Below are 27,863 nucleotides of genomic sequence, written 5' to 3' on the forward strand. Positions count from 1 at the left end.
GTGCTCAGCTTGGATGGGGTGGAGTTTCAGGGTGGAGCCTACAGCCTTGGCTTCCTGTCAGCCCCGCCCTATGAGGTTCCTGTGTCTCAGTGTCCCTCTGTACTCCCTGCAAACACCTCTGAGAGAAAAGCGCCCTGGAGTTTCGCCCGCTGCCAAACAGTCTAGTCTCTCCCCCAGTGAATCTGGATTCTCAGATTCTCGCCCGGAACTGGGTTTCAGTGTAGTCGGAACTGGGGCTCAGCGCAGTCTGGCGCTTTTGTCTCCTTCCCACCAGGGCAATTCAGCGGCACAGTCAACAGACCATCCTCTGCGCGCATTCCTGTGCACGCCTCCAGTGCTCTGCCTTTCGCAGCTTCTCTGCATTTCCGCCTTACAGCCCAGATTCCCCCAGTATGAGCCTGGCTTCCCAGGGTCTTGCTCGGACTGGGGTTCAGTGCAGTCGGAACTGGGGTTCAGCACGGTCCGGAGCCCCTGTCTCCTCCCCGCCAGGGCTATTCAGTGGCACAGGCAACAGTCCGTCCTCTGTGCGCATTCATGTGCGCACCTCCGGAGCTCTGCCTTTCGCCGCTCCTCTGTGCCTCCGCCCCACAGCCCAGGTTCCCCCAGCATGAGCCTTGGCTTCCCAGGGTTTCGCCCGGAACTGGGGTTCAGTGCAGTCAGAGCTGGGGTTCAGCGCAATCTGGAGCTTTTATCTCCTTCCTGCTGGAGAACGCCGGCCAGGCCGTCAGCCGCCCCTTCCTCTCCGGCTCCGTCCTCCCCGCACGCGCGCGTACTCGTGTCTCCGCCCGTGTTTCCATACCTCAGGCTTTTACGGCTCCTCTGATTTTCCTTGTGGTTTTCTCTTTCCTTCTAGTTGTGGGCATTTCAGTCAGCCAGCTTTCCTGTGGTTCTGGATGATGACCATTTTGACTTTTAGCTGTATTTTTGAAATTGTTGTGCCAGGCTGTAGGTTAGGTGTTTAACCTATGCCGCCATCTTGGTTTCTCCCTAAAATTTATTTTAAATGAAGAATGAGTTTTTTAGTTAACCCAAGTAAAACCATTACTAGTTTAGAAATAATTAAAACACTTTTACTGCATTGGTTGACAGCCTAAATGTTTAAATTCTGTTCTGAGGATACCTGCATATTAGTTCTCTAAATGACTTTCTTGCATGTGCTAATTTAATACTCCTTGCACAGAGAGCTATGTACAATATCTTTTTGATAAAATATTTTCCAGTCCGGCCAGTGTGGTTCAGTGATTGAGCATCAAACTATGAACCAGGAAATCAAGGTCGATACCTGGTCAGGGCACATTCCCGGGTTGGGGGCTCGATCCCCTTTATGGGGCGTGCAGGAGGCAGCCGATCAATGATTCTTTCTCAGCATTGATGTTTCTATCTCTCCCTCCTCCTCCTTTCCCCTCTGAACTTAATAAATATGTATTTTTAAAAGTAAGTAAATAAAGTATTTTCCAAATATACAGCTTTACTTTGTTCATTTTTCTAATAAACTACACATTAATGAATGGTCTGTCAAATTGTTTTTTAGGCAGTTGACTGGTGGAGTTCAGGTTTTCTAATGTATGAACTATTCACAGTTGATGATGAGAAGAATTTCGGAGCTGAGCTCTCTAGGTAAGACTCCACAAAATAAAAGAAATATGTTGTTATCTAAAAGCAATGGATCAAATTTCTGTAATTTGGCTGATGGAAAGCAATAATTTTTAGAAATGTGGATAGACAAAATTAAAATGAAGTGGTCAATTTTTATTTTTATTGATGTAGGATATATATATTTATAACCTTTATGTTTCTTTATATTTTCTATGCCCAGATAGATGTTAAGTTTCATAGGAGAGGGTCCTAATTTTTGTGTATTCCAAAGCAGTTAACATGGGGCGTGAGCCACTGGCAGAGCCGTTTAGAATGCAGGGCATAGGGCCGTTTGGAATGGGCGTTATGGAAACAGCGGAATTTGTGGTGCTGAGTCGGTGGGCGTGGAGTCGGTTGGGTGTGGAGGTGTGGAGTCGTGGAGTTGGTGGGTGCGAAGTCTGTGGGTGCGGATTCGGTGTGTGAAGAGTCGGTGTGTGAAGAGTCGGTGGACGTAGAGTCAGTGAACGTAGAGTCAAGTGAACTTAGAGTCGGTGAGCGCGGAGTTGGTGAGTGCAGAGCCTCTTCATATGTAAGAAGGGACTGTCCCTGCCTCCCCCTTGGGGCGGCTGTGAAGAGTGAATGTGCAAGGACAGAGGGCACCCAGTGCAGGGCTGGGGATGGGCAGAGAGATGGTGCCCAGGTGAATCCAGGGTGTGTGAGCCAGCCCTTCCTGCTGCCAGGCCTTGATCAGAACTGTGTCCACTGATGGGAGGTCCCCGGCTTCCCTTCTGCCAAGAATCTTGGGTTCTGGCCCCTGCAGGGAAAATGAACACGAGATGGAAAAGCAGCAGCTACTGCCCACTCCCCGTCACTAGAACCCATGAGTGGGGCCAGCCTTGGAAAACTGCCCACTGAGAGCAACGGTCACATCCCATGTATGCGTGTTCCCAAACTGTGAAGGCATTCAGGGGAGACTCAGCCCCCTAAGACACCGAGTGGTTCTGGGAGGGCTCCTGGGGCGGGAGCAGAAATGAGGGGAAAGAGCTGAATGGCTCCCCCATGTGTGCTGGGCACTGGGACAGGAGTAAGTCCAGCAGACTCCTCCCGTGAGGGGGCCTGTGAGGGACCCAGCATGTGTCCCACACGCAGCATGTGTCTGACACCCAGAAGCCCATAGTATTATTAGTTGTGTCTTAGCCCTCATGTCCAGGAAACTGCTGAGAGCTGCCAAGAGCTGTTGGCTTTCCAAGAGGACGTGTGTGAACTATTCATATACGAACTGTGTGTTGAACAAAAGCTCACCCGAATAGCCATTTATTTCCAGCACCCAGATCAGTGGAGTGACTATGGAATCAAGAGGCCTAGACTCAGCCCTGAAACGCGGGATACACCCTTAGCCCAATTCCTTCCTTGTAAAGGAAACGGCTCAGCAAAGTCCCATGCCTGGTGCACTCGTCCAATAGACAAGGCTGTACATGTCAGACACTCTCTCGCCACGTGTACAACGGATTGGGGCACTTTTAGGGTTATGTTGTGCCCTTCTCTGACTTTCTCTTAGTGGGTTGGGATTGCTGTCCACGCAGTGACCTGCTGACGCTGAAGAGTTGCTTGCTTAGCTCACCAGCTTGAGTGGGCAACACTTAAGGTCCTCAAAACAAACAGGGCCTTCCTGGCGGGGGCCAGTGCCCCAATTGCAGGCTCCATGCCCAGGGGTGGCCAGTGGGAGGCAGCTGATCAATGATTCTCTCATCATTGCTGTTTCTATCTCTCCCTCTACCTTCCTCTCTGAGATCAATCTATATATATAAAAACCAAGGTGACCAGACGACTGGTCATTAGCTATGACACACACTGACCCCAGAGGGCAGATGCTCAACACAGGAGCTGCCGAGCTGCTGTCACTTAGTAGTGGGGTTCTCGGGTGACGCACCCGGAACCAGAGAGGAGGGAGACCAGTTCTGGGGTGTGTCACCCGAGAACCACCCTCTCCCAATCTGGGACCCCTAGGGGGATGTCTGAGAGCCAGTTTCAGCCCGATGCCGCAGGCCAGGCCAACGGACCCCACTGGTGCACAAATTCATGCCCTGGGCCTCTAGTATGTATATGTATACTTAAACAAACAAACAAACAAACAGAACAACAGATAGGGCCTGACTGCTGTGTTGCTTTTCTGTAACAACGGGTGTCTGTGAGTGACTATTGCAAAAAGGGTCTCTGCTGGTGTATAGGATGTTGTTTAAGCTGTGCTTTAGGAGTCCCTACAGCCTTTGCAAGACATGTTAAACCTTCTAAGGGGCTGCAGAGCTGCCATTCAACATATTACTTGCTTTAAAGCCCTGTGCTGTACGCCACTTTGTTCAAACACCACTCAGAGACTTTGGGCGTCTTCATCACCTAGGTCACTGGGTCAGCGTGTGTTTAGAGCCTGTAGGTCTCCCAGCTGGGCCCTGTGTTGGAGTCACTTCTGTGCAGCTATGTTTTTGGAAGTGAGCAGGTGCATAGAGGCCCTTCATCCTGGGGAATGAGGGTGGGTGCATGGGGGAGGGCCTGTTCAGAGGATGGCATGGGGGCATCCTCACCTCTCCCTCTTTGTGCACTAGGATCGTGGACACATCCCCCAGCAGTTCCTTGAGGAGCTGCTGGGGGACAGCATGGCCCTCGAGGCTGAACACATCCCCAGGATGAACCAACCCGCCCACCTGAGCTGGGAGATGGAGCAGCTGTCAGAAGGTGGGTAGCAGCCCCTGCTGCCTGGGAGCCAGGCAGGTTGCACGTTCTCCCTCATCCAGGGAGCTGAGCCCTTGGCTCTGAATCTCATGTGTGAGCCCATCCTCACCCCAAGTGAATAGGGTTTTATTCAAGGGCCATTTGGAAATGTTTCATTGCAATCCTACCCAAGGGGAACATGAAGGGTCTGGCAGCCTTGAAGTCAGGACAAGAACTACAAAGTAAGTTGCCAGATTTCTCAGCTCCCATGCCAACAGTCCCAGGAGCTTCCAGATGACAGCACGCTGACACCCAGGGGATGTCTTTGATCTGTCATGGGGGTTTGAACACTCTGCATGGCAGGAGCCTTCCCCAGAGGAAACAAACCTCCAGTATCACTAACCCTGGGCATGATTTCCTCCGTTCATCCCATAATCGGGCAGATGGGTGCAGTCTGTTCTCTGTCTCCCTGGGCAGGGGCTGCTAAGTGTCTCCTTCTCAGGGGAGCCAGGCCTCTTCCCCTCCCTCTTGTGCGTGCCCCCTCACAGCCCCCAGAGGAGGTGTGAGGTTGGCCAGGGGAAGATGGGTGGCGAGGCAGGCAGTGCACCGGCAAACAAGTAGCCAGTTCCTGTGCTCAGCAACATCACATGTGCACCTGAGTGCAGGAGGGCCTTGGGTTGGCTTTGTGGGTGGGGGAGGTGCTGCTTTTCCAATTCTGATCCACATTCCTAAGCATCATGGGGAGGCTGTTGAAAGCAGCTGGGTATTCCTTCTCTTCAAGGGTTCCCATCGGTTCCAAACCTAAAATCAGTTCATTGAACTCTGAATCTGTGTGCGAAGTCTGTTCTTTCTGTGGTTTGGTGTCTCAGCACTCCTGGGACCAAGGGTGGGCAAATCAGAGATCCCTGCTCTGGGAGTTCAGGTTCATAGGGAGGACACTGCCGCCTGGTGGAAGGCAGGAGTGGTGCCGGCTGGCAGGGACCTCTCAGACCTAATGTTTCTGTGAGAGACCAGGGAGGCTGGGGGGTTGGCCAGCCTCCCTGACTCAGGCACTCTGTGTAGTTTGTGAGCTCTTTCAGGTGGCTTCTTGAGTCAGAAAGGCCTGGCTTCAAGTCCTGGCTCCTCCACCTGTTAGCCAGGTGACCTCTTTTAAACCTCAGGTTTCTTATCTGCGAAATGGGAGTAGTGAAGCTGCCTCACAGGATTCCTATGCGTATCTCATGAGAGGAGACAGTGAAGCTTTACCTTGTGCCTGGCCCCCGGGGCACCAACACAGGATGGCTGTCCTCATCGTCCTTGTTGAATTAAAAGATTCCCATTGCTCCGGTTGTTCGGGTGTTCGTAGCACAACACCCAGTAGACAACCATCGGTTGTTTTCCCAGTATACTGTGGTGTCACCTCAAGAGCCTGGGAGGCGCTGGCCTTAGGGAAGAGGAAATGAGGCTGGTCGTGAGCTCCACTGCTGCACTTGGAGGTCCCTCATGATCATTTCCCAGGAGCACAGAGCCGAGGTGTGAGGCACTGAGTGAGTCAGGAGGTGGGCGGGGTGAGTTGCAGGACAGTGGGGACGCATCTAATGCCACAGAATCATCGGTGAAAAATAGCCAAAACGGTAAAACTCGTGTTGTATATATTTCACCTCAACCTTCTTACATATGTATTTTTTAATTGATTTCAGGAAGGGAGAGTGAGGGACAGAGAGAGAGAAATATCAAATATGAATGAGAGTCGTTGATCGGCTGCCTCCTGCATGCCCCATACTAGGCATGGAGCCCTTAACCCGGGCATATGCCCTGACCTTAAATTGAACCATGACCTCCTGGTTCATAGGTTGGCACTCTACCACTGAGCCACGCTGACTGGGCTCACCCCAGTTTAAAAACTGTTATTTTTAAAACGAATGCTGCAAAGGTGCCACCTGAATGAGCACAGGGTGTGACTTAGTGGCGTTTTCGGCTTTTAGTGTCATTGGTCACCTTGTCAGGATGAGGCCCTTGGCGTGTTTCCATGTGTTGACAGCATGTGTGTTGGTCTGTGGTGTGTGCAGAGGTGGAGTTGGGCCACGGAGGTTCATGTGCTCCACCGCTGAGCTGCCTGCTGCTTGGGGTCTTCAGTCTGTCCTGGCTTCTTGGGTCTGTGCTGCTCTCCTTGGTGGGCGATGGGAACATCCACTTCAGGTGCTGCGGTGACAGCCAGCGTCCCCGCTAGGTGCTTCCAGCCCCTCGGGGTTGAACAGGAAGCAGGTGGGGTGCAGCCCTAGGAGCAGTGCAGTGTGCTAAGGTTCCCAGGGCTGAGGATGTGGGCCTGGAGGGACAGGTGAGGGAGCATCCTGACTCCTCATCCATTCATTTACCTACAGTCACGCCCCTGCTTGTGTCAGGAAGGGGCCAAGATCTCCCATTCTTTTCTGGTCTCTGCTTCTTTTCTGTTCTGCGTTCAAGCTGTTTAAAAGCAAAGGAGGAAATCTGCCTTCTTCTGTCTTTAGCTTATGTTGATCTCGCTTAGACTTTTACAAGCAATTTAGATATACTGTCTCATTCTTTGTTCAATGCAATTGTGAAAGTACAAACTGAAATCTCTGTCCGATGGTCTAGGGCTGGTAAGTACTGGGCATACTTGCCCCAGAGCCTCTACCACCTGCAGACATACTGGTCAATTATCACGCCCCCCACACCCTTAGCTGAGCCACCCAGACCCCCACCACTCTGAGGGCTGGCACAGAAAACGAACGCCATCTCTTTGCCATCTCTGTTAGTCTCTGAAATCCTTGACTTGAGGATCTGGTTAGAACTTGGTAAAAAGTGGTTCCAGCAGTTTTACCATCTTGAGGTTTTGCATTGGCCTCTCCACCGTCACCTTCTTTCTTCTTAAGCTCTGGGGTGCTTCCCTACCAGGCCCCCGCTGAGGCAGCAGAGGGGCCATAACCGCCTGAGGAACCCTCAGGTGCCGACAGCAACAGCACCCTGTGAACAATGGAGGGCACCCAGCCGACCATCCCAGGCCCCTCAGACCTAGGGCTCTGGGTGATGGTTGTCTCAGGGCCGGAGGCAGAGAGTGGAAGCTGAGGCCCTGGAATCTGGGATCTGACTGGACTTTGCTCTTTAGCCTCCAACCATAACATACAGTTGAAAAATGAAAAACAGACCCTCGAGGGCACGGCCCAGGAGTTGCGGGGTGGCTCCGAGGCCCTGCAGGAGAGGAGCGTCAAGTCCCCGGAGCTACAGGAGGAGAACCAGATGCTCCGGAAGCAGGTAAGCATGGGTGGTGTCTAGAACATACGGGTAAGCAGGTGGCCAGGTGGAGCACCCGGGTGTCGGTGAGGATGCGCAGCTGGGAGAAACGTGGAATGCAGGGCAGCCCCAGTAGCGGGACACGAGTCCTCATGGAGCAGAGTCCCTTAGGCAGCATGGCGTGTCCCTGCAGCAGAGTGAGCGGACACTATGGACGTCTGTGTGCCCCATTGCCTTCATCTTCATCTGTGACATGGGGTTACTGACGTGCCTCGTGTAGGTGGTGTGAGGATCGTATGAGTTAGTGTGGGTAAGGGGTCCCAGCACATAGTAAGTGCTCACGGAAAGGAGAACAGTGCCCTGTTAGTCAGCACAGGGCGGGCCTGGGAGGGAATCAGTGGTGGAAGCCACGCACGTGTGTGTAGGACCTCAGAGGGGCCGCTTTACGGCTGGGTCTTGGCCCTGCAGATGGAGGAGTTGCAGTTGCAGCTACAGCTGGAAAAGGGCAAGAGCCAGGAGTGGGAGACTCTCACTGAGGAGCTCGTGAACGAACTAGAGCAGCTGCTCAACGAAGTTGGCACCCTGAAGGCGGACAGAGCCCTGCAGGTAGGCGCCCCCTGGCACCCCTGCCTGCAAGGGGGAGCGTCCAGGATCACAGCCCTGTCCTGGTCATTGATCAGTGATTCCTGGGTGACCAGTTTCCTCACTCACCTGCAGCTCAGAGCAGCAATCCTCAGCTGCAGCAGGGGGATGGGGACAGGTATCACCTCCCAGGGACACTGGCCATCTTGTGTTTGATTGACAGGACTTGGGGGAAGACAGGGGAGGTGCTCCTGGCTGTGGTGCAGTGAGGCCAGGGATGCTGCTAAATGTCCTGCAGCACCTGGGACAGCCCCGGGGACAAACAAGGATCCCGCTCCATGTGTCCAGGGTCCCCCTGAGAACCCTGGCACACCTCCAGGGTGGATCTGCCTGGCACTACAACAAGTGCCATGGAAGGGAGCCCAGTTCTGGGGCAGTGGCTCCGTGACATCAGGCAGGGGCCAGGCTTCCCTCTTCCCGCTCTGCCAGCCTTGGCAGTGACTGTTGTACCTCCCCAAGTGGGCAGGAAGGTTTTTCCTTGAGAAAAGGCCTGTGAAAGTGTTCTGTGGGGTGACACGTTTGGTCTTTGCTTTAAAGTTCGCTCCATGAAATGGACTTTGACACGGGCTGGGTCTTTGGCTCTGCAGATGGCAGAGTTGGAGATGCAACTCCAGATCGAAAAGGAAAATGGCCAGAACTTGGAAGCCATCAATAAAGAGCTGTTGAAAGATCTAAAGCAGGTGCTCGACACTGTAGTCACCCTGAAGATGGAGGCCTCACAGGTAGGCCCTCCAGAGCACATGCCTCCCCTGGTACCCCTGGCTGCAAGGGGGAGCGTCCAGGATCACAGGTGTGTCCTGGTCATTGATCAGTGATTCCTGCGTGACTGGTTTCCTCATTCAGCTGCAGCTCAGACCAGCATTTCTCAGCCGTGGCAAGGGGATAGGGACAGGTGTTGCCTCCCAGGAACACTGGCCATCTTGGTTTTGATTGGCAGGATTTGGGAGAGGGGAAGGGCGGTGCTCCTGGCTGTCTTGGGTGCATGGTTGTTGTGTAAATATCTGGGTAAATTGGTTGGTAATGTTGTTCAGATATTCTATATCCTTACTCATTATCTATTCTTCTCTTTTCCAATAGGCTTTTCAAAGTAGTCAGAGAGGGCACCCGATGAGTTTATGCAGAGACAGGGCACAAGTTTCCCAAAAAAGGTCACGTGTATGGAGGGGGCACAGGTGTCAGTGTAGCACCATGTGATAGTCCGTCTATGCTCTGGGCCCTTCCCAGCACAGTTCCTTAAGTGCTGGCAGAACTGTCTTCAGCACAGCTGGGTTTTGCCTGCCCTGAGGGTCCCTGCTATTTTGGTGCCTTCAACTTGCCCTGCTCTTGGCCCCTCACTGCTTTTGGGGGTGTGGGGATGCAGAGTCTTTGACTCCCAGGACCTGCACCCGATGAGGCATCATCACCTTTTCCGTCCCGGCAGGTGGATCCTTCCTCCAAGAACCAGCAGGAGGCCAAGGACAGGGAGCTGGAGGAGCTGTACGAGCTGCTGGGGCAGCTGATTGAAGCCCATGAGGCCCTGCTGCAGGACCACGGGAGCCTGGGGGCGCTCCATGAGCACCTGTGTGGGCAGTACCAGGCCCTCATGGAGGAGCACAGCCGCCACAAGACCCTGCTGCGTGGTTCCCTAGCAATGGAGAGCAAGGCGTTCAGACTCAGGTGGGTGCCGTCCACTGTTGGGGTGACTAGCGAGCTCTGCAGGCCTTATGCTTCAGGCCCTAGAAGGGTAATATGCTAATTAGTCCAACCAGACATCCTCCCGGATGTCCTGACAAAGCCGGGGCCTGAGCAAAGCCGCCGGGGTCCCGGGTGCCTGCAGCTGCCCAGAGGGATGGAAACCAGGGTTCTGGGCTCCTGCGGCTCGCTGGAGGAGGGAAGCCTGGATCCTGGGTGCGGTAGCTGAGGCAAAGACTTTTAGGGGCATTCAGGCAGGCAGGGGAGGAGTTAGGGGCAATCAGACCAGCCAGGGAGCAGTTAGGGGCAATAAGCCAAGCAGGCAGAGGTGGTTAGGGACAATCAGGCAGGCAGGCAGAGGTGATTAGGGGCAATCAGGCAGACAGGCAGAGTATTTAGGGGCGATCAGGCAGGGAGGAGGGGAGCGGTTAGGAGCCAGCAGTCCTGGATTGCGAGAGGGATGTCCGAGGGGTCTGAGATTGGAGAGGTTCCAGGCTGGGCTGAGGGACCCCTCCGCCTCCTCCCCCTTCACAAATTTCGTGCACCGGGCCTCTCGTGATATACTTAATGTCTGCTCACATGTGGAAGGTTTGTGCAAGTGGAATCTGACTGGCTCTGAAGGAAGAGTTCATTGTCCTTCTGCCGGTAGCTCCTTGCTTGGTAGACCTCCTGTGTTACTCAGTGGTTTTGCTGGTTGCACAGATAGCTGGAGCCCTTGGTCTGTCTGCAGCAGGGCTGCAGTGTGGGAGGTGGATGTGCCTGGAGCCCATGCTGCTGACCCTGTGTTCATTTCACTTGACGCCTGACTGGCACCCTCACTACTTTGTTCCCAGCACACATTTCCTGGGTGTCAAGCCTCGTCCCGGAGACTCAGTGGGGAGTGAGACTCACAGTTTCTGCCTTGCTGTAGGGTGGTTACCAACGTTTGGAATGTGCTTGATCCGTGTGCTTTCTAGGACACAACAGGGAAGCAGGAGTTGGGAACCCTAATGGTCCATGCCCGATTTGTCAACCCTGGATGACTTTTTCCAGAATCGTTAACCTGGATGAGAAAGATCACTGCCTTGAAAGCCAGGCAGATCCCCCACCCCCACTTGCCACTACCCACGTCGGGGCAGCCTCCACCTGTGGCTAAAGGCCACAGGACGCTTGTCTTTCAGCAACTGTCACTGCCGGTTTCCAAGTCTGAGTCCCCCCAAGTCTTGGCTCCAGGTGGATGGTACTAGTACAGTTGATGGGGGTGGTAGAGTGGAGGCGGAGGGCTGCAGACAGAGGCTGCAAACCCTGGAACCCTGGGTGGTCTCTGTCAGCCTGTGTCTGGATGTGGAAAAGTCAGGAAGGTGGTCTGGATACGGATTTATCTGTGTGGGATGAGTGAAAGGGGATGACTCACGAGGAGCTGCCGAGTCACCCTGAACAGGGGAGGATCCAGCAGGTGGGAGGGACAGCCATGGGCTGGTCAGGGACTCCCCCTTGTTCTCTGCAGCCCTCCAGAGAGGCTGTGCGGGACCCTATAAATACTGAGGCAGGGAGAAAATAAAAGCCTTGAGCTGAGGGGGATCTGAGGAAGAGTGAAAGTGTGGACTGGGGTGCCTGGAGGAGCAGGGTGTGAGTTTGCACGTGCCTGTGTGCCACTGGCCCCTGGCAGCTGCTGGGGCCCCAGCAGGCAAGCCTCTGGCCCCCATGCTGCCTGGCTCAGCACAGGGAGACTCTGTTCACGAGGTGGGTGGTGGGCTCATCTGGCCCTGGTGAGGGGGGGTCAGCTGTCACGTGGGTAGAATTCCCTGAATATGTGCTAGTTTCTTTGAGACGTGCGAGTTCAGAAAACAGTGTTGGTGTTCCTAGCGGGCTAACGGAGAGAGGCTGCTTAGACTGGGACTGGAAGGGACCCTGGAGAAGGGTCGTGTGGGAGGAGGGACACTCAGCTCCCGGGCTGGAGGAGACCCGTGTCCATCCCCGCCTCCCTCAGCTCTGCAGAGAGAAGCCGCTCACAGAGGCTGTGCAGTCTCCTGTCTGTGGGTGCCTAGCGGGTGTGTTTCCCTCCTCAGGGAACAGGACCAGCTCCAGCACGAGACAGCACTGCAGGAGCTGAGGAACCTCCTGAGCACCGAGAGGGAGGCTCTGAAACAGCAGCAGGAGGTGAACGCCCAGGCTGCTCAAGAGAAGCAGAGGCTGCAGCAGGAGGTCCATAGGTAACCGCCTCTGCCCCTGCTGTGGCATCTGCCAGGTTTCATTCAGATCAGCTCACTCAGCACCCACTGAGCTAAGCTCAAGCGAGTCTCCTGGTAATGGTGTATCTTTCCCATCCCTGTCATGGTCACAGCTGGACGGTCACAAGGTAAAGGCACGCCAGCTGCCTGGATGGAAGGATAGCAACACTGGGATGCTGCATTGTCTAGGCTTGGATGGCCTCCCCTCCCACCTTGATGATGGTGATGACTGTATTGGGCATGGGCCCCTTCATCCTCTACCAGCAGCCATCCCGTGAGGGAGAGACGCTCGGTCCTCGGCATTCATGCATTCCCTACTGGTGAATTCACCTCCTCGCTGAAATGCACTTGAACCCCCAAATCGGTAGCCGTGGCCTTTCATGGGCCAGTCCAGACTGTGAGATACTGGAGTCGCCTGATGGGCACGTTTGCAGATGAAGTTGAACAAGACCTTTGGCTCCTGCCTTGTTTCAGCTCTCACACTGCAAACCAGTGTCCCTTCAGTGGTCCATTGAGTGCCATGGAGTTCTATTTTTGTCTTTTTGGTGGTGACATCGCTGTTTGAAATGGCCCCCAAATGGAGTGCTGAAGTGCTGTCTAGTGTCCCCAAGTGCAAGGCTGCGCTGGGCCTCATGGGGAATAAAGCAGCGGCACATGAGGCTCATTTTGGGCCCGAATGTGGTGCTCTTGGCTGTGAGTATATTACACAAGGCGTCTTGACGACTTGATGCATTGACCAAAATGTGGCCAGAGACTCACAGGAACCAGCGGGGACAGATTCAGTATCCACTAAATGAGTGTTCTCGGTGGCTTGATAGGACATTATACCGTGAATCATGAGAATTGACTGCACTATTGTTATTCCTTTCTTAAAAAAAAAACACAAAACAGATGAGGAAAGAGGCTCAGAGAGATTAAGTAACTTGTTCAAGTTCATGCTCCTAGTTAGTGGCCTTGTCAGGATTCAAATCCAGGTCTTGTCTCAACCCAGAGGCATGACCATATGAAGCCTTCCTTCCCACAGCCTTGTTTTAACATGTATCGGGGCTACAAGCTCAGGTGCCTCCAGTGGCCAGGCAGGTCCAGCAGGTGGGGAAGGAGTGTCAGCATGAGAGCAGACCCTCGTGGAGAATACACACCCTCTGAGGGCTGTGAGCTGAGAGTCAAACCCGGGATGCCAGGTCATCCTTTTTTTAATTTTTCTTATTTTAATCCTTACCCCAGGATAATTTTTCCATTGACTTTTAGGGAGAGTTAAAGGGAGGGAAGGAGAGGGGGAGAGAGAGAGAGAAACATCGATGTGAGAGTGTCACATCTCTTGGATATCTACAGCACACAACCCAAGTACACTGGGGAACAAACCCGCAACCCAGGTCTGTTCCCTGGACTGAGACTTGAACCCATGACCCTTCTGTACATGGGCTGATGCTGGAACGGCTGAGCCACACCTGCCAGGGCCTTTTGTTTATGCTTTCTCCCCACCCTCTGAGAAGCTAGATATTTGAATGTGGATGTGAAACTTAAACATTTTTAAATATTAATGAACTAATTAATTTACATTGAAAAAGACAGGTGATGTGGGCCAAACAGGACACATCTGTGTTCAAATTGAGTCCATGAGCCTATGGTCATGTGAGTGTTCTGGTATAAATCTTTCCCTGGAATCCAGTCGGGCAGTTATGATGACGACGACGATGATGATGATGATGATGATGATGATGATTTCAGTGGATTTACATAACACTCCTGAATCTCATATTTTACTTGTCTCAGGAGTTGGAATTAGAAAGGGACTTGGGGAAACCAAGATGGCGGCATAGGTTAAACACCTAACCTACAGCCGGGCACAACAATATCAAAAACACAACTAAAAGTCAAAACGGACATCATCCAGAACCACAGGAAAGCTGGCTGACTGAAATGCCCACAATTAGAAGGAAAGAGAGGACCACAAGGAAAATCAGAGAAGCCGTAAAAGCTTGAGGTATGGAGACACAGGCGGAGACACGAGCCCGCGCGCGTGCGGGGAAGCCGGAGCCGGAGAGGAAGGGGCGGCTGGCCGCCTGGCTGGCGTTCTCTGGCGGGAAGGAGATAAAAGCGCCAGATTGTGCTGAACCCCAGCTCCGACTGCACTGAACCCCAGTGCCCGGCGAAACCCTGGGAAGCCGGGCTCATGCTGGGGGAGTCTGGGCTGTGGGGCGGAGACACAGAGGAGTTGCGCCAGAGCCGCGCACGGGAATGTGCGCAGAGGAGGGTCTGTTGCCTGTGCCGCTGGATTGCCCTAGCGGGAAGGAGACAAAAGCTCCGGACTGTGCTGAACCCCCAGTTCCAACTGCACTGAACCCCAGTTCCGGGAAAGACCCGGGGAAGCCATGCTCATACTGGGGAAAGCTGGGCTGTAAGGCAGAGATGCAGAGAGGCGGCGAAGAGCAGAGCACCGGAGGCGCACACAGGATTGTGCGCGGAGGATGGGCTGTTGACTGTGCCGCTGAGTCGCCCTGGAGGGAAGGAGACAAAAGCGCCAGACTGAGGTGAGCCCCAATTCTGACTACACGGAAACCCAGTTCCGGGAGAGAATCTGGGAATCCAGATTCATTGGGGGAGAAACTAGACTGTTTGGCAGCGCGCGAAACTCCAGGGCGCTTTTCTCTCAGAGGTGTTTGCTGGGAGTACAGAGGGACACTGAGACACAGGAACCTCATAGGGCGGGGCTGACGGGAAGCCAAGGCGGTAGGCTCCGCCCTGTAACTCCGCCCCATCCAAGCTGAACACAGAGGCTTTTACAATTTTGCAAGTCTGGTTGAATGGGGCTGTCTCCCGGCATAGACACAGCTGATCCTCACAGCCAATTGGACTGGAGGTCACATCCTCCCAGTGTACCAACAGCAATCAAGGCTTAACAACACCAAGACTTTGCACTCAGCCCACAAAGGGGGGTATCAAGAGCGACCACCTAGGGAGATTGGGGAAGCTGAGCGATAGGGAGGCAGCCAAAAGGGGAAGACACCGAAACAGGTCACGAATATAAGGGATGCTGTAATTCCTGCTGAGGGGCCACAGGCAGTAGCTGACCTACACTCCATTGGAGACCCAGAAACGAAGGCATCTAGTGGTCGGTGTGAGATGACATCAGATTTCGACCACTCCCATAAGGGACACATTCAAGAGGCAGACGCAGTGAGCGCCGAAGCCTTGCTGCACCAAGACCCGGCACATAGGCGTGTCTCCCGCACAGCAACTCTTCCTTTATAGACACAGAGGGTCCGCACGGCCAATAGGCCTGGAGGACAATTCCTCCCAGTGACACCAACAACAATCAAGACTTAACTATACAAACAAGGACCAAGATGGAGGCATAGGGCAGAAGCCTGATTGCTGCCTACCACAACCGTTTTGAGACTACAACGGGAGAGTGGAGCGGACACCATCCAGAACCACCGGAGGGCTAACTGAGCGGATGCTATACAACTAGAATAAAAGAGAGGGGTACGCGGGATGAAGCTGATGCCGGTGACCCAAAGACCACACTTTAAAAACTACGGCTCAGGCGACACAATGGCGGCCTGGAACGTGCTCGGCGCAGTTCCCCCAGCGGTCTCCGGCTGAGGGGAAGGCTTCACTCGCTGCCGAGCACGGACAGATGAGCCCCTGGGAGACATGGGGCGGGAGACTACGCGCTTGCTGACCTCCGAGTCCTTCAAGAATCTCAACGCCCCGGAAGCGGCCAGGTGCGCACGCTCGGCGACCGGCCACCGCTGCAGACCCAAGGGCCGACGCAGCCACCCCGGACCAGCCCGCCGCCGCGCACCGGGCACACCGGAGCTTTGCCGAGCCCGCCGCCCAACGAGTTCTGCGGTGGCTGCCCTGGAACTCTGAGAAAATGGCCGAAGGAATTGCTGAGAGGGAATTAACCAACAGGAATTGGGATCAAGAAGACGAAACTCCGCTGGGTCCCGGATCCGGGTGAAGCCGCGTGCCCCTGGGTCCGGGTGAGGCTGGGAACTGGGTCAGGGTGAGGCTGGGCCCCGGGTCCGGGTGAGGCCACGTGCCCCTGGGTCCGGGCGAGGCCATGCGCCCCTGGATCCGGGTGAGCCTGGGTCCCGGGTCCGGGTGAGACCGCGGGCCCCAGGATCAGGGTGAGCCTGGGCCCCGGGTCCGGGTGAGGCCGCGGGCCCCTGGATCCGGGTGAGCCTGGGCCCCGGGTCCGGGTGAGGCCGCGGGCCCCTGGATCCGGGTGAGCCTGGGCCCCGGGTCCGGGTGAGGCCGCGGGCCCCTGGATCCGGGTGAGCCTGGGCCCCGGGTCCGGGTGAGGCCGCGGGCCCCTGGATCCGGGTGAGCCTGGGCCCCGGGTCCGGGTGAGGCCGCGGGCCCCTGGATCCGGGTGAGCCTGGGCCCCGGGTCCGGGTGAGGCCGCGGGCCCCTGGATCCGGGTGAGCCTGGGCCCCGGGTCCGGGTGAGGCCGCGGGCCCCTGGATCCGGGTGAGCCTGGGTCCCGGGTCCGGGTGAGGCCGCGGGCCCCTGGATCCGGGTGAGCCTGGCCCCGGGTCCGGGTGAGGCCGCGGGCCCCTGGATCCGGGTGAGCCTGGCCCCGGGTCCGGGTGAGGCCGCGGGCCCCTGGCTCCGGGTGAGCCTGGGTCCCGGGTCCGGGTGAGGCCGTGGGCCCCTGGATCCGGGTGAGCCTGGGTCCCGGGTCCGGGTGAGGCCGTGGGCCCCTGGATCCGGGTGAGCCTGGGTCCCGGGTCTGGGTGAGTCCGTGGGCCCCTGGATCCGGGTGAGCCTGGCCCCGGGTCCGTGTGAGACCGCGGGCCCCTGGATCCGGGTGAGCCTGGGTCCCGGGTCCGGGTGAGGCCGTGGGCCCCTGGATCCGGGTGAGCCTGGGTCCCGGGTCCGGGTGAGGCCGCGGGCCCCTGGATCCGGGTGAGCCTGGCCCCGGGTCCGGGTGAGGCCGTGGGCCCCTGGCTCCGGGTGAGCTTGGGTCCCGGGTCCGGGTGAGCCTGGCCCCGGGTCCGGGTGAGGCCGTGGGCCCCTGGATCCGGGTGAGCCTGGCCCCGGGTCCGGGTGAGGCCGTGGGCCCCTGGATCCGGGTGAGCCTGGGTCCCGGGTCCGGGTGAGGCCGTGGGCCCCTGGATCCGGGTGAGCCTGGGTCCCGGGTCTGGGTGAGTCCGTGGGCCCCTGGATCCGGGTGAGCCTGGCCCCGGGTCCGGGTTTGACCGCGGGCCCCTGGATCCGGGTGAGCCTGGGTCCCGGGTCCGGGCGAGGCCGTGGGCCCCTGGATCCGAGTGAGCCTGGGTCCCGGGTCCGGGTGAGGCCGCGGGCCCCTGGATCCAGGTGGGCCTGGCCCTGGGTCCGGGTGGGGCCGCGGGCCCCTGGATCCGGGTGGGCCTGGCCCCGGGTCCGGGTGAGGCCGCGGGCCCCTGGATCCGGGTGGGCCTGGCCCCGGGTCCGGGTGAGGCCGCGGGCACCTGGATCCGGGTGAGCCTGGCCCCGGGTCCGGGTGAGGCCGTGGGCCCCTGGCTCCGGGTGAGCTTGGGTCCCGGGTCCGGGTGAGCCTGGCCCCGGGTCCGGGTGAGGCCGTGGGCCCCTGGATCCGGGTGAGCCTGGCCCCGGGTCCGGGTGAGTCCGTGGGCCCCTGGATCCGGGTGAGCCTGGCCCCGGGTCCGGGTGAGACCGCGGGCCCCTGGATCCGGGTGAGCCTGGCCCCGGGTCCGGGTGAGGCCGTGGGCCCCTGGATCCGGGTGAATCAGTGCCCCTGGGTCCGGCCGAGACCAAACCAGAGGGAGTCGGACCTGCATTACCACCATTTGTCCACCATCCAGAGCTGAGGGGTCAGTGCCGACATGTACTCACAGGGAACTGGTGGACATTGATATTGGGTCTCAAAAGAACTGTTGGTCCAGAAAGAAACTCACTACAGACTGATTCATTTGCCTGTCAGCATAACTATTATTGCTCGTCGCACATTCAATTCTTATAAGTATATCTCTAGTGACACATGATTTCGCTCATCTAGGGGAAATGATGAACAACATAGACTGATGAACAAGAACAGAACCAGAAACAAGGAGGCATCGATCGGACTATCGGGCCTCAGAGGGAGGATAGGGGAGGGTGGGGGGAGGGGGGAGAGATCAACCAAAGGTCTTGTGTGCATGCATATGAGCCTAACCAATGCTTAAGCTCAACAGAGGGTTGGGGCATCCAAGGGGAGGGGTGTGGGATGGGAATGGGGGGATGAGGACAAATATGTGACACCTTAATCAATAAAGAAATTAAAAAAAAAAAAAAAAAAAGAAAGGGACTTGGAATTGGGGAGAAGAGCTGGGCATGTTTTATATAGATTTAGAGCAAAACCGTTCTGATTCCACGTATTTCAAAGGCATTTCAGCGAAAGAACCCTTTGTTCCAAGTCGGCAGGTGTGCCCAAGCCTCCATGGGAAGGACTCTCACAGGGTGCTCTATGGGAAGGATTGAAGTGGTGTCCGAGCCTGCCTGTCCTGCCTCCCCCAGCCCACAGTGGGCAGCTGGGCTAGCCTCCTAGAACCCCAATGGACACAGTTTGAAAACCGCTGATTTCAATCCTCATTTACACACGGGAAAAACGGAGGCCCAGAGAGGTTGTGGTTTTGATTAAGGTGCACACCGGGGACGGAGGCTGGGAGTGCTCCTCAGCTTTGGTCCTGTGGCTCTCCACCCCCAGAGTCCAGTTTTTGAACCGGCTGGTGGAGGGGGAGCAGAAGGAGCTGCGCAGTAAGAGCAAAGACATGCAGGCATCCCTGGAGCAGCTGCAGCAAGAAGTGCGGCTCTGGCAGGCCCGCTACGAAGGGGCCCAGGAGGACCTGCAGAGAATGGAAGGCTCCCTGAGGAAGCTCCACAGCCAGTGCGAGGTGAGGCCCGGGCTGGTGGGCTCAGGACACCGGGCCTGTGCCCTGGGCGACAGCCTTGGCTCAGCCAGGTCGGAATGGGTCCTCACTGGCGTCTGTGCTCAAAGACTGTGTGTGAATGTCACACCGAGGCCGAGAGGAAGCCAGGGGCAATTAAAGGGGACAAACCCCATGACTGGTGGGGTTGCGTTAGAAACACCTTTCACCTGACCTTTGGTTTTTGCAGGGTCGGGGTGGTGCATGGAAACAGCCAAGTACTGTTTTATTTCCGAACCCTCAGCCTAGCACCTTGCTCTGTGCTCCCCCGTGTCCTCTCATTTAATCCTTGCAATGATGTTGTGAGCTGGGGTACCCATCTTCGTCCCTCTTAAGTAGTGGGTTGCAACCCAGTTTGTCTGAAGCCAAAAGTTGCTATTCTAGAACAGGAGCAGACCAACCTCAGCCCAAAATTCATTTCCAGCCCCTACCCCATGTGTTTCTATGTCTGTGAAAAAAGAATATTTTTAATATAATATATATCTATATATCTATCTATCTATATATCTATATCTATATAGATATAGATATAGATATATAGATATAGATATATATATATTTAATTTTATTGATATCAGCGAGAGGAAGGTTGAGGGCGAGAGGGATGGAAACATCCATAATGAGAGAGGATCACTGATGGGCTGCCTCCTGCAGACCCCTACTGGGGATCAACCCCACAACCTGGGCAGGTCCTTGACCGAGCATCTCACCAGGGACCTCATGGTGCCTGGCAGGATCCTCCACCAACTGAGCCATAAAGTCGGGCAGCTTATTAATAAGATGTTCTACATTGTTTTTTAAGATTGTGATTAAGGCCTCAGAATCTTTTGTCTATTTTGCACTTGCGGCACATCTCCGCTCAGACCGGCTGGGTTTTCAGTGCTCGGTGGCCACAGGAGGGCCGTGGTTGGCTGATTGGACAGTGCACTTGGTTGTCCCCATGTCATTGGCTGTGTTGGTCATTCCCACTGGCGTAGATCATACCGCAGTGGCCTCTTTGAGCACGTGGCCTGTTTCTTCTTTGGGGAACAGATTCCCAGCAGTGGAATCACAGGGGCGCATGGTGTGGGAGACATTGTTGCCCTGTGTTTTAGATGCTGTCCTCTGAGAAGGAGAACTTAGAAGAAGCACAAGATAACCTGAGAAGCCAGATTGAGACACTGACGGACAGGAACAGGAAGCTTCTATCAGAGAATGAGGACCAGGCTCGGCTCATGTAAGTGGTGTGGGCTGACCTGTCAACAAAGGGGTCCTGGCTTCCAGCTCCACGCCTAGGCCTTGGCCTTCTGGGCAGAGCCGCGGGCACACTGGTGTCCCAAGGACAAGGGACAGACCATCTTCCCAGTGCATCCTCCTCTCGTTTTCCTGGAATGGTTCTCGATTTCTGTAAGTAGGGGTGGTTGGCTTTTCAAAGATACTGTCCACTGCCAGACGGTTCTTCATCCGCTTTTGAATTTCATTCAATTTAAAAACTATGACAGCGGTAAAGCGAGGTGCCTAGGGGAGGAATTCAGATGGTGGGCTGAGCCGTTTCTGTGTGTTTTCCCTTAACAGGCTGGAGAGAGGGTTATTTTTGCACCGTGGTTTGTCCTCCCTCTGCCAACAGGACACATTCCTGGCTTTGGCATAGGCCTGCGAGGTGCACAGAGCCAGTGTCCTGGTGGCCAGGAACTAGTAGGCATGATGGGATGTGAGCAGAGCTGTGTGCAACAGCAGACAGATGTTGAGGAGCTTCATAGAAGCCTAGAAGGAAACATGGTGGTGGGAGTTGGGGTGCTGCTGCTGACCCGGATGGGGACAGGGCTGGCCAGTGGGGGGACGTGAAGGTGGAGCACCGGTGGCCTGGGTGCAGGGAAGGTGCAGGCAGTGGCAGGAGGGAAGGCGGCAGCAGGTGGTAGCCAGCTGTGGAAGGCGTCCATGCCCGGCTAAGCAGTCGGGTTCACAGGGAAGTGAGTGTTGATGGGAAGCTGGCCTATAGGCCCAGGAGCTGCCAGAAAGGAGGGCAGGAGGAAGAGCCTTGGTGATGGAAGCCTTGTGGTTGGAAGTCAGGTAACCCGAGATGCATCTTGTGGGTCCAGGGTGGTCTTCCCCACTCAGTGCCGTGCTGCTGGACTGTCCTTCCTTGAGGTCAGGAATGGCTGGCCATGTGGGACAGAGGGACATGGTCACAGTGACCACGGGGGCACTGTCCCAGCTCCCCGGGGTCACGGTGCTGCTTTACTATTCTCTCAGATTCTTCTGCTCATCTACAGGTGGTTGGCCACCTACCCAGGATGCTTACATGGAAAGCCACACTGTAGTTTTGGGGTAGAAATGACTGTGGCCTGAAGTTGGCTCTCTGTAATGCAGCGGGTAAAAATGACCAGCAGAGGTTGGGCAGGTGCCAGCTAGAAGGATCCGGGCCTGGTGCCCAATGGTTTTTCATTAGACAGTGTCTGTAGGAGGCCAGGGAGTTGTCAGACTTGCTGAGCCTGCTCTGAGCAGAGTGTTCCCCAGTCCTGGGAGGGTTGTGGTGCTGCCCTGCGTGAGTTTGTGCGCCTAGGGGTGGAGGGTTGGTCAGAGCCATATGGGAAACGCTCTAGCATAAGGCCAAGCAGCATGGCTGTGGGAAGAGCAGAACACAGACTAGAAGAACAGTGCCAAGGGCGCTGGGAGCAGAGCAGGGTGGTCTAGTGGTTTGGGAGCCATCACTTCTCATGCGATGTTTACTTCACGGTGAACTCGCAGAAATGTCCTTGTGCTGACGGAGTCTGAGCAGCTGCCTCGATCCAGAGGACTCATTTTCTAGCGAGGAAACTAGGGTCTGAGCTGTCAAGGACCACAGTTTCCGACCCTGAGTTTCACATGGTTCGGGGCTTGCTCTCCTGAGATGACGTTCAGCCTGATCCTCGGTGCTTCGGGTCTCCTCACCTGTTAGGGTGCCCGGACCCACGTCACATGCTTCCATCCTCACAGTCCCGACTCCGCGATCATAAAGGCCATGAGCACCGTGATGTCCGAGTCCCAGGAAAAGTGCCGGTCCTTCTGGGCCAGGTCCCAGGCTGGGCCGATGAGGCAATTTGCATGTTTTATTTTAAAAACCAGATTGTTTTTCTTTCTCCTCTATTTACAGAGAAAAAGTAAATTTCTCACCAACAGTAAAAGTGGAGGAGGAGGGAACAGTAGTGGATTCCCGCAAGTCCCAGGCTCCGGTTCACAAGAAGTGAGTTGATTTAATGGCAGTAACTTAAGCCCAGAACAGAGAGCTTGCCCTTTCATGAGTGGGGAAAGCTGTGGCCATCTAGATCCGGGACCCGTTTGTTGGCCCGCACCTTCCCCTCTATGGCAGGTCCAGAGTGGGCTCTGTGTGAATTCACTGCAAGTTGTGTTCTATCCATGCGCCCCACATACGAAGATCATGGTGCTAGTGAAGAGCTCCATCCTTCTGAACCCCAAATTAATAGCCACTTGCCCGACTGGAGGGACAGTGAGGTTGGCAGTGTCCTAAACCTCTACTTCTAATAGGAAAAAGCGCTGGATGCGAGCTAGAGCAATCGTCAAATTCTTCAAACGCAAAAACAGCGATTCTAGAAAACCAGTCAAGCCGAACCCCGACAGTCCTCCCGAGCCCATGGAGGCCACGCCATCATGCTCGAAGTGGTTGGAAGAGCGAGACACCCACAGTGTGCCTGTGGGAAAAGGTAGGAGGGCTGACTTGGCCGCAGGCGGGAAATGAAGGGGAGGCCTCAGGTCTCCTTCGTGGACAGGGCAGCACCAACCAGATGGCGTGCTGGGTGTGCACACGTGTGTAGGAGCCTGAAGGGGTGTGCTCCCCGCCTTAGATATGTGAACAACCAGATAGAAAATATAAGCCCACTGCAACTTAAGCCCACTGCAAATATAAGCCCAAAGTCAGTGTTGGGGCAGTTTCATCCCAGAACAATTTAGTTCCTTTAGCATGAGACCCTCACCCATCACATACAGGTGGTGTGTCCTGGAATGTTCATAGCAGATCTCCATACAGTCACCACAGAGAGGGCTCAAGAGTGTATATTTTTGGGGTTCCTTGTATCTTCCAGGCCTAGGATAAGCCACTTCTGGAGGGAGATCCTAGTGCATTTAGCATGTAGTGGACATGTGCAAGGTCTTCAGCAAGGTCTCGGGGGCTCTGATCTTTCCGACCCTCTGAATAGCAGGTGCGGTTCTCTTCTCCCACCTTCCTGGCCTTGAGTACGCCCACCAGAGGGCGCTGTACCTGTCAATTTAGGGCTGTGGATGGGCATGAGCCAGAGGTTCCACAATGGATTTCTAGTTGCATGTGCTGCATGTGTTTCATCAGATCTGAGAGCTGTCAGTTAGAAGCTGCACGATTATGTGCCCATAAAAAGAAATGAATGGGTGGTGGCAGTGACGATTTTGTCAGAAGTGCCACCTAGCCGACAGTGACTGTGAGAGATGCTTGAACCTGCATCCTGATTTCAGAGATGTGAGGTTTGGGGGTGAAAATGTGCATCTTGCAATCGATTAAACAAAGCCCTCATCTTAAAGGTGGCTTCCTTTTAATTCACTTTTAAATATCATTGTGTACATTATTTGCCTGTAAACCTGCCAAGCATGCCCCCTGAGAAAGCAAAATGTTATGAAGGACACTAGGGCTTTCTGGGGAGCAGGGCCGTGCCTGAGACTCGTGTGCTCTCAGAGGCGGGCGTTACACCACCTGACAGGACCCAGGGCCTCTGACAAGCCGCCTTCTGAGTGTGACATGTGCACAAGCCTCTTCGGGTAGCATTCACCACTTCAAGTCCTGGTGTGGCACTCAAGATGCAAAAGTGAAGTGTGCACACGCATGCCCACTGTGTGGGGACTGATGCGTGCATTCCCATTCTTTACAGCAGGTGAAATGCTTACGTGCAAATAGTGAAGCTTGCTAACATTTGTTTTATCTAGAGGGGTTCTGTTGCCTCAGGATTTCATACAGGCTCCTTAAATGTTGTGACATTTATCACCTCAACTTGTGTTAAATTGACTTAATGAATATAATCAGCCTAATTGAGTTAGCAAACCTTTCAGAGAAAAAATGCTTGACTGATCCAAACGGTCGTTTGGCCCCATGAATGAGCGGTCAGTGGTAAATATTAGTAACAGCAGCCGTGCAATGGTGCTTCCTGGGCTCAGCACCCTTTAGGTAGTTGACCTGCTTTATCTATCGCCTTTAGGTCTAACTGCCAGGTGAGGTAGGCATGATTCCTATCCCCTTTTCAGAGCTGGGAAAGGGAGGTTTGACAGGGTTAAGCACTGGCCCAGAGAATAAGTGGTGGAGCTGGGTTTCAAACCCAGGTCTGACGGATTATGGGGCTTGAACTTTAACCCCTGTGAGCACTGCCTGCACTTCAAGCTGCTTTGGTCCCTGAAGATGCTGAACCAGCCTGGGCCCCTGCATTGAGTAGTCAGTCTTATCCTGTGGTGTGAGCTGTGGTCAGCAGGTGGCGCTGTGAGGAAAGAAGTAACAGAGGTTCCTCTATGGACTTGAACCCTCAATCAGAAATCATCGGGTCAATCAGTTATGTTCATGTCCATGTACATGACATGTTCAGAAAGTTAGACCAATTGTCTGCTCTGATAAGACTATAATTTAAAGGTCATGAAGGGTAGGTTTAGAGTAGAGGATGTGTAGGGATCTAAACAGGAATATTTTTTTCAAAATATATTTTTTATTGATTTCAGAGAGGAAGGAAGAGGGAGAGAGAGAAACATCAATAATGAGAAATAAATATTGATTGGCTGCCTCCTGCACTCCCCGTTCTGGGGTTTGAGCTGCATCCCAGGCATGTGCCCTTGGCCGAAATGAAACCTGGGACCCTGTAGTCCACAGGCCTATGCTCTATCCACGGAACGAAACCAGCTAGGGCTAAATAGGAATAATTCTTGATGTTGAGGGTGTTTGGGCATCCAAAAGAGGTAGAGCCTTATCTGTTTTGGCAGAGGTAGGTACTCTCATTATTTTCAAACTTATCCTCTCTAAGAGGTTATGTTAGATGTATAAGAATTATTAGCGAGCCCTGGCCGGTTTTAGCTCAGTGGTTAGAGCGCCGACGCACGGAACGAAGGGGCACAGGTTTGAATCCTGGTCCAGGACATGTACCTCGGGTGCAGGTTTGATCCCAGGCCCCAGTTGGGATTCATGCGAGAAGCAACCAGTGCATGTGTCTCTCTCACATGGATGTTTCTCTCTGTGTGTGTCTCTCTCTCTGTGTCTCTCGCCCTCTCTCTTTCTCTGTCTCTCTCTCTCCTCCCACCTCTTCCACATTCTCTCTAAAGATCAACGGAAAAAATATCCTCCAGTGAGGATTTAAGAAAAAATTATTAGTGAATAGTGGAGGTAGACAATTTTACTACAGAAACATACCATGAAGTGTTCCAAGCTCTTTGAAGAGGAGCAGGAGTTAGTTGTGTGTGAGCCTAGGTGTCAGGGAGCCGGTCATTAAAGTGGATGAGTAAGCCCAGCTGGTGTAGCTCAGTTTGCTGAGTATCGTCCCATGAACCGGGATGTCACGGTTCACTTCCTGGTCAGGGCACGTGCGTGGGTTGCGGGCTCGATTCAGGAGGCAGCCAATCCATGATAGAAACATCATTGATCTTTCCGTTTCTCTCTCCCTCTCCCTTCCTCTCTCTGAAATCAATAAAAACATATTTTTAAAAAAGGATGAGTGAGAAAAGCCAAGTCCTAAGTTAACAAACAGCCTTATTTAATAATTTAACACATTGAAACTGAAAAATCGTCCACCCCATCAGCTCCTAGAGCAATAGAGACTTCTCCTCACGTGCTAAGTAAAGCATTGGCACAAGGGTGCCACTGAATTAACAAAACGGAGTCGGAGCCTAAATGATTCACCGAGTCCTGATTTTGGTTGTGCCGTGGGTATTGTTTCCATCTCTCCTGGGCTGGGCAGGATTCTGATTACCAAGTACGTTTAGCCAATGTAGCGTCATTTGTTATTATTCAGTTCATTGATTGGCTGTTTTGTGTTGTTTTCTTTTTCCCTTCTTCTCTTGGGTTATCTGGGGATAACACTTTAGCTGCTCCGCCCAAAAAGAACAGAAAGAAGAAAAAAGACAAGTCACCAGCGGCCCGCCTGGCTTGGTTGCAGCACCTTCAGTTCTGGTCATCCTCTGACATCCCATCCCCTTCCAAATAGGCTCTCCCTCTTCCAAGCACTAGATATTCCTTTCCCTTTACCACTTCCTCACCAAATACCCTCCCTAATTTATCAAACAAACAAACAAAAAAATCATCCAAAAAAACAACAAACACCCATAAAAAACCACCGGTGACCCGTACCGAAAAGCCAGAGGACCCGTAGTGGCCCCCTCCTCCTGACCCCAAAGCAGCTCCCGAGCCTTCAAACTACCAGCGTGCCTTCTGAGGACAACGGCCTCCTCTCCTGTCTGCTTCCGGTGCCTGCAGCGGCTGTAGAACGAGGAAAGAGGTTCCCGGGCTGCTTCCATTTGTTCTGTTAGTGACAACGCTGCGCCAGCCCTAAGGGTCACACACCACATGTGGAACTCCGTCTGGTCCTCCAGCCACTGGTATCATTCGAACAAACCCACTGTGGCCTGTGGATGCTCACAATGCAGTGACAAACCGACTTCCCAGAGGCAGACACTATGTGAGCATGCCCCTTAGAACGCGTGTTAGCTACATCACCTCCATTAAAGTGTGTGTGTGTGCGGGTGCGGGTGAGCAGATACACACACGCACGCACTCTCTCAGGGCTGGGCCCTCGTGGTCCGGAAACTCGACTCCCTTTCCCAGAAGCCTGGTGATCCCAGGGGAAGCCCAGACCAGCCAGACTCCAAAGACCTTGAGGTCCTGGGTGGACCCTGGAGTCAGGCTCACTGTTAACCCAGAGCGTTGCCAAGCCAGGCCTGGGCCCCACGTCCTGCAGGCCAGGGTGGTCTTCCAGGCAGGTGGCCTCAGGCTTTGCCTCTCTCCAGCTGGCTCCTGGGGCCACAGGGGGACCTGCCTCCCCTGCTCACTTTTCTATAAACACTGGGTCTGCCCGGCCTGGGTGATGGGGCAGAGAAAAGCCCTGCCCGCCCCCTCCCAGCAAGTGGCCACAGTGTGCAGAGGGAGCGTGTGCAAGAGGCTGGTGCAGCCTGATTGGGAAGTGGCTGCAGTGCCCCAGTGTGCCCCATGGAGATGAGACTTTTATTTATTGTTTCTGAGTGACTTCCTGGGGTAGAAACCACATTTAATATATTACATACATGTGTTCAGCCTCGTGAAATATGTGCTTTGAGGTGTCCCCCAAATATATGTACTACAGGGTGTCCCCCAAATGTAAGCACACTTTCACAGCTGATAACTCAATTTTCACTCCATTTCAGGGTTATAATTGTATTTAATAAACCAAAACCTAAATATTTAACTTACCTGCTTAGTGACTTCTTTGTTCATCCGTCAGTCGGTTTCTTTCGATATTATTTAGCTTGTGTGGGGGTGCCATGAACTAAGAAAAGTGAGGAGGAGGGGGAATTCTTTAACTAACCTGCCTATTAGTGACTTTTTTGTTGCTGAATTTCATTGGCTAAATCTTCAATTAAAGGTTGGTATTTTGTACACTTCAGGCCCAAGCAAGCGCTACTAACTTCATCTGTCAATCTGTTTCTTTTGTTAATTTTGATATTATTTAACGCTGAGAATAAGGCCTCACAAAAGTATGTAGAGGGAAAAATTGTGAGTAAAGCCATTGCTATATTTTTCAGGGTGCTAAAAGTGTCTGGTAGTCGGTTCCAGGCACTCCAAATTTCCTGTTCGTAGTGGCACTCCTCTTGATTCTCCAAGCGGCACCTTTCCAGATTCTCAAGCTTTGACCTCAAGTCGACAAACACCTGAGCCCAGATACTGTCTTGAAATTCTGCAAGTTGCATC

The 27,863-nt window shown here is 54.2% G+C and overlaps 1 protein-coding gene and 1 long non-coding RNA gene across 2 annotated transcripts; both read left to right on the top strand.

The window, feature by feature from the left end:
• The first annotated feature begins 1,529 nt into the window (after positions 1–1,529).
• LOC307098893 lies at positions 1,530–7,484 on the top strand. Its single transcript, XR_013813479.1, has 3 exons — positions 1,530–1,617; positions 4,176–4,305; positions 7,388–7,484. It is a non-coding gene; the product is annotated as an uncharacterized lncRNA (long non-coding RNA).
• Positions 7,485–7,518: 34 nt separating this feature from the next.
• On the top strand, positions 7,519–27,314 carry LOC307098317 (uncharacterized protein; the record flags this gene model as incomplete). Its single annotated transcript, XM_079769007.1, has 10 exons — positions 7,519–7,533; positions 7,981–8,118; positions 8,742–8,876; positions 9,575–9,810; positions 11,874–12,017; positions 18,733–18,919; positions 20,047–20,168; positions 22,065–22,154; positions 22,457–22,632; positions 26,009–27,314. 10 exons carry the CDS (start codon positions 7,519–7,521, stop codon positions 26,125–26,127), a joined length of 1,362 nt encoding a protein of 453 aa, XP_079625133.1. The 3' UTR covers positions 26,128–27,314.
• Positions 27,315–27,863: the final 549 nt, after the last annotated feature.

The sequence above is a fragment of the Cnephaeus nilssonii genome (genome assembly GCF_951640355.1).
Source record: "Cnephaeus nilssonii genome assembly, chromosome: 4".
NCBI classification, from domain to species: domain Eukaryota; kingdom Metazoa; phylum Chordata; class Mammalia; order Chiroptera; family Vespertilionidae; genus Cnephaeus; species Cnephaeus nilssonii.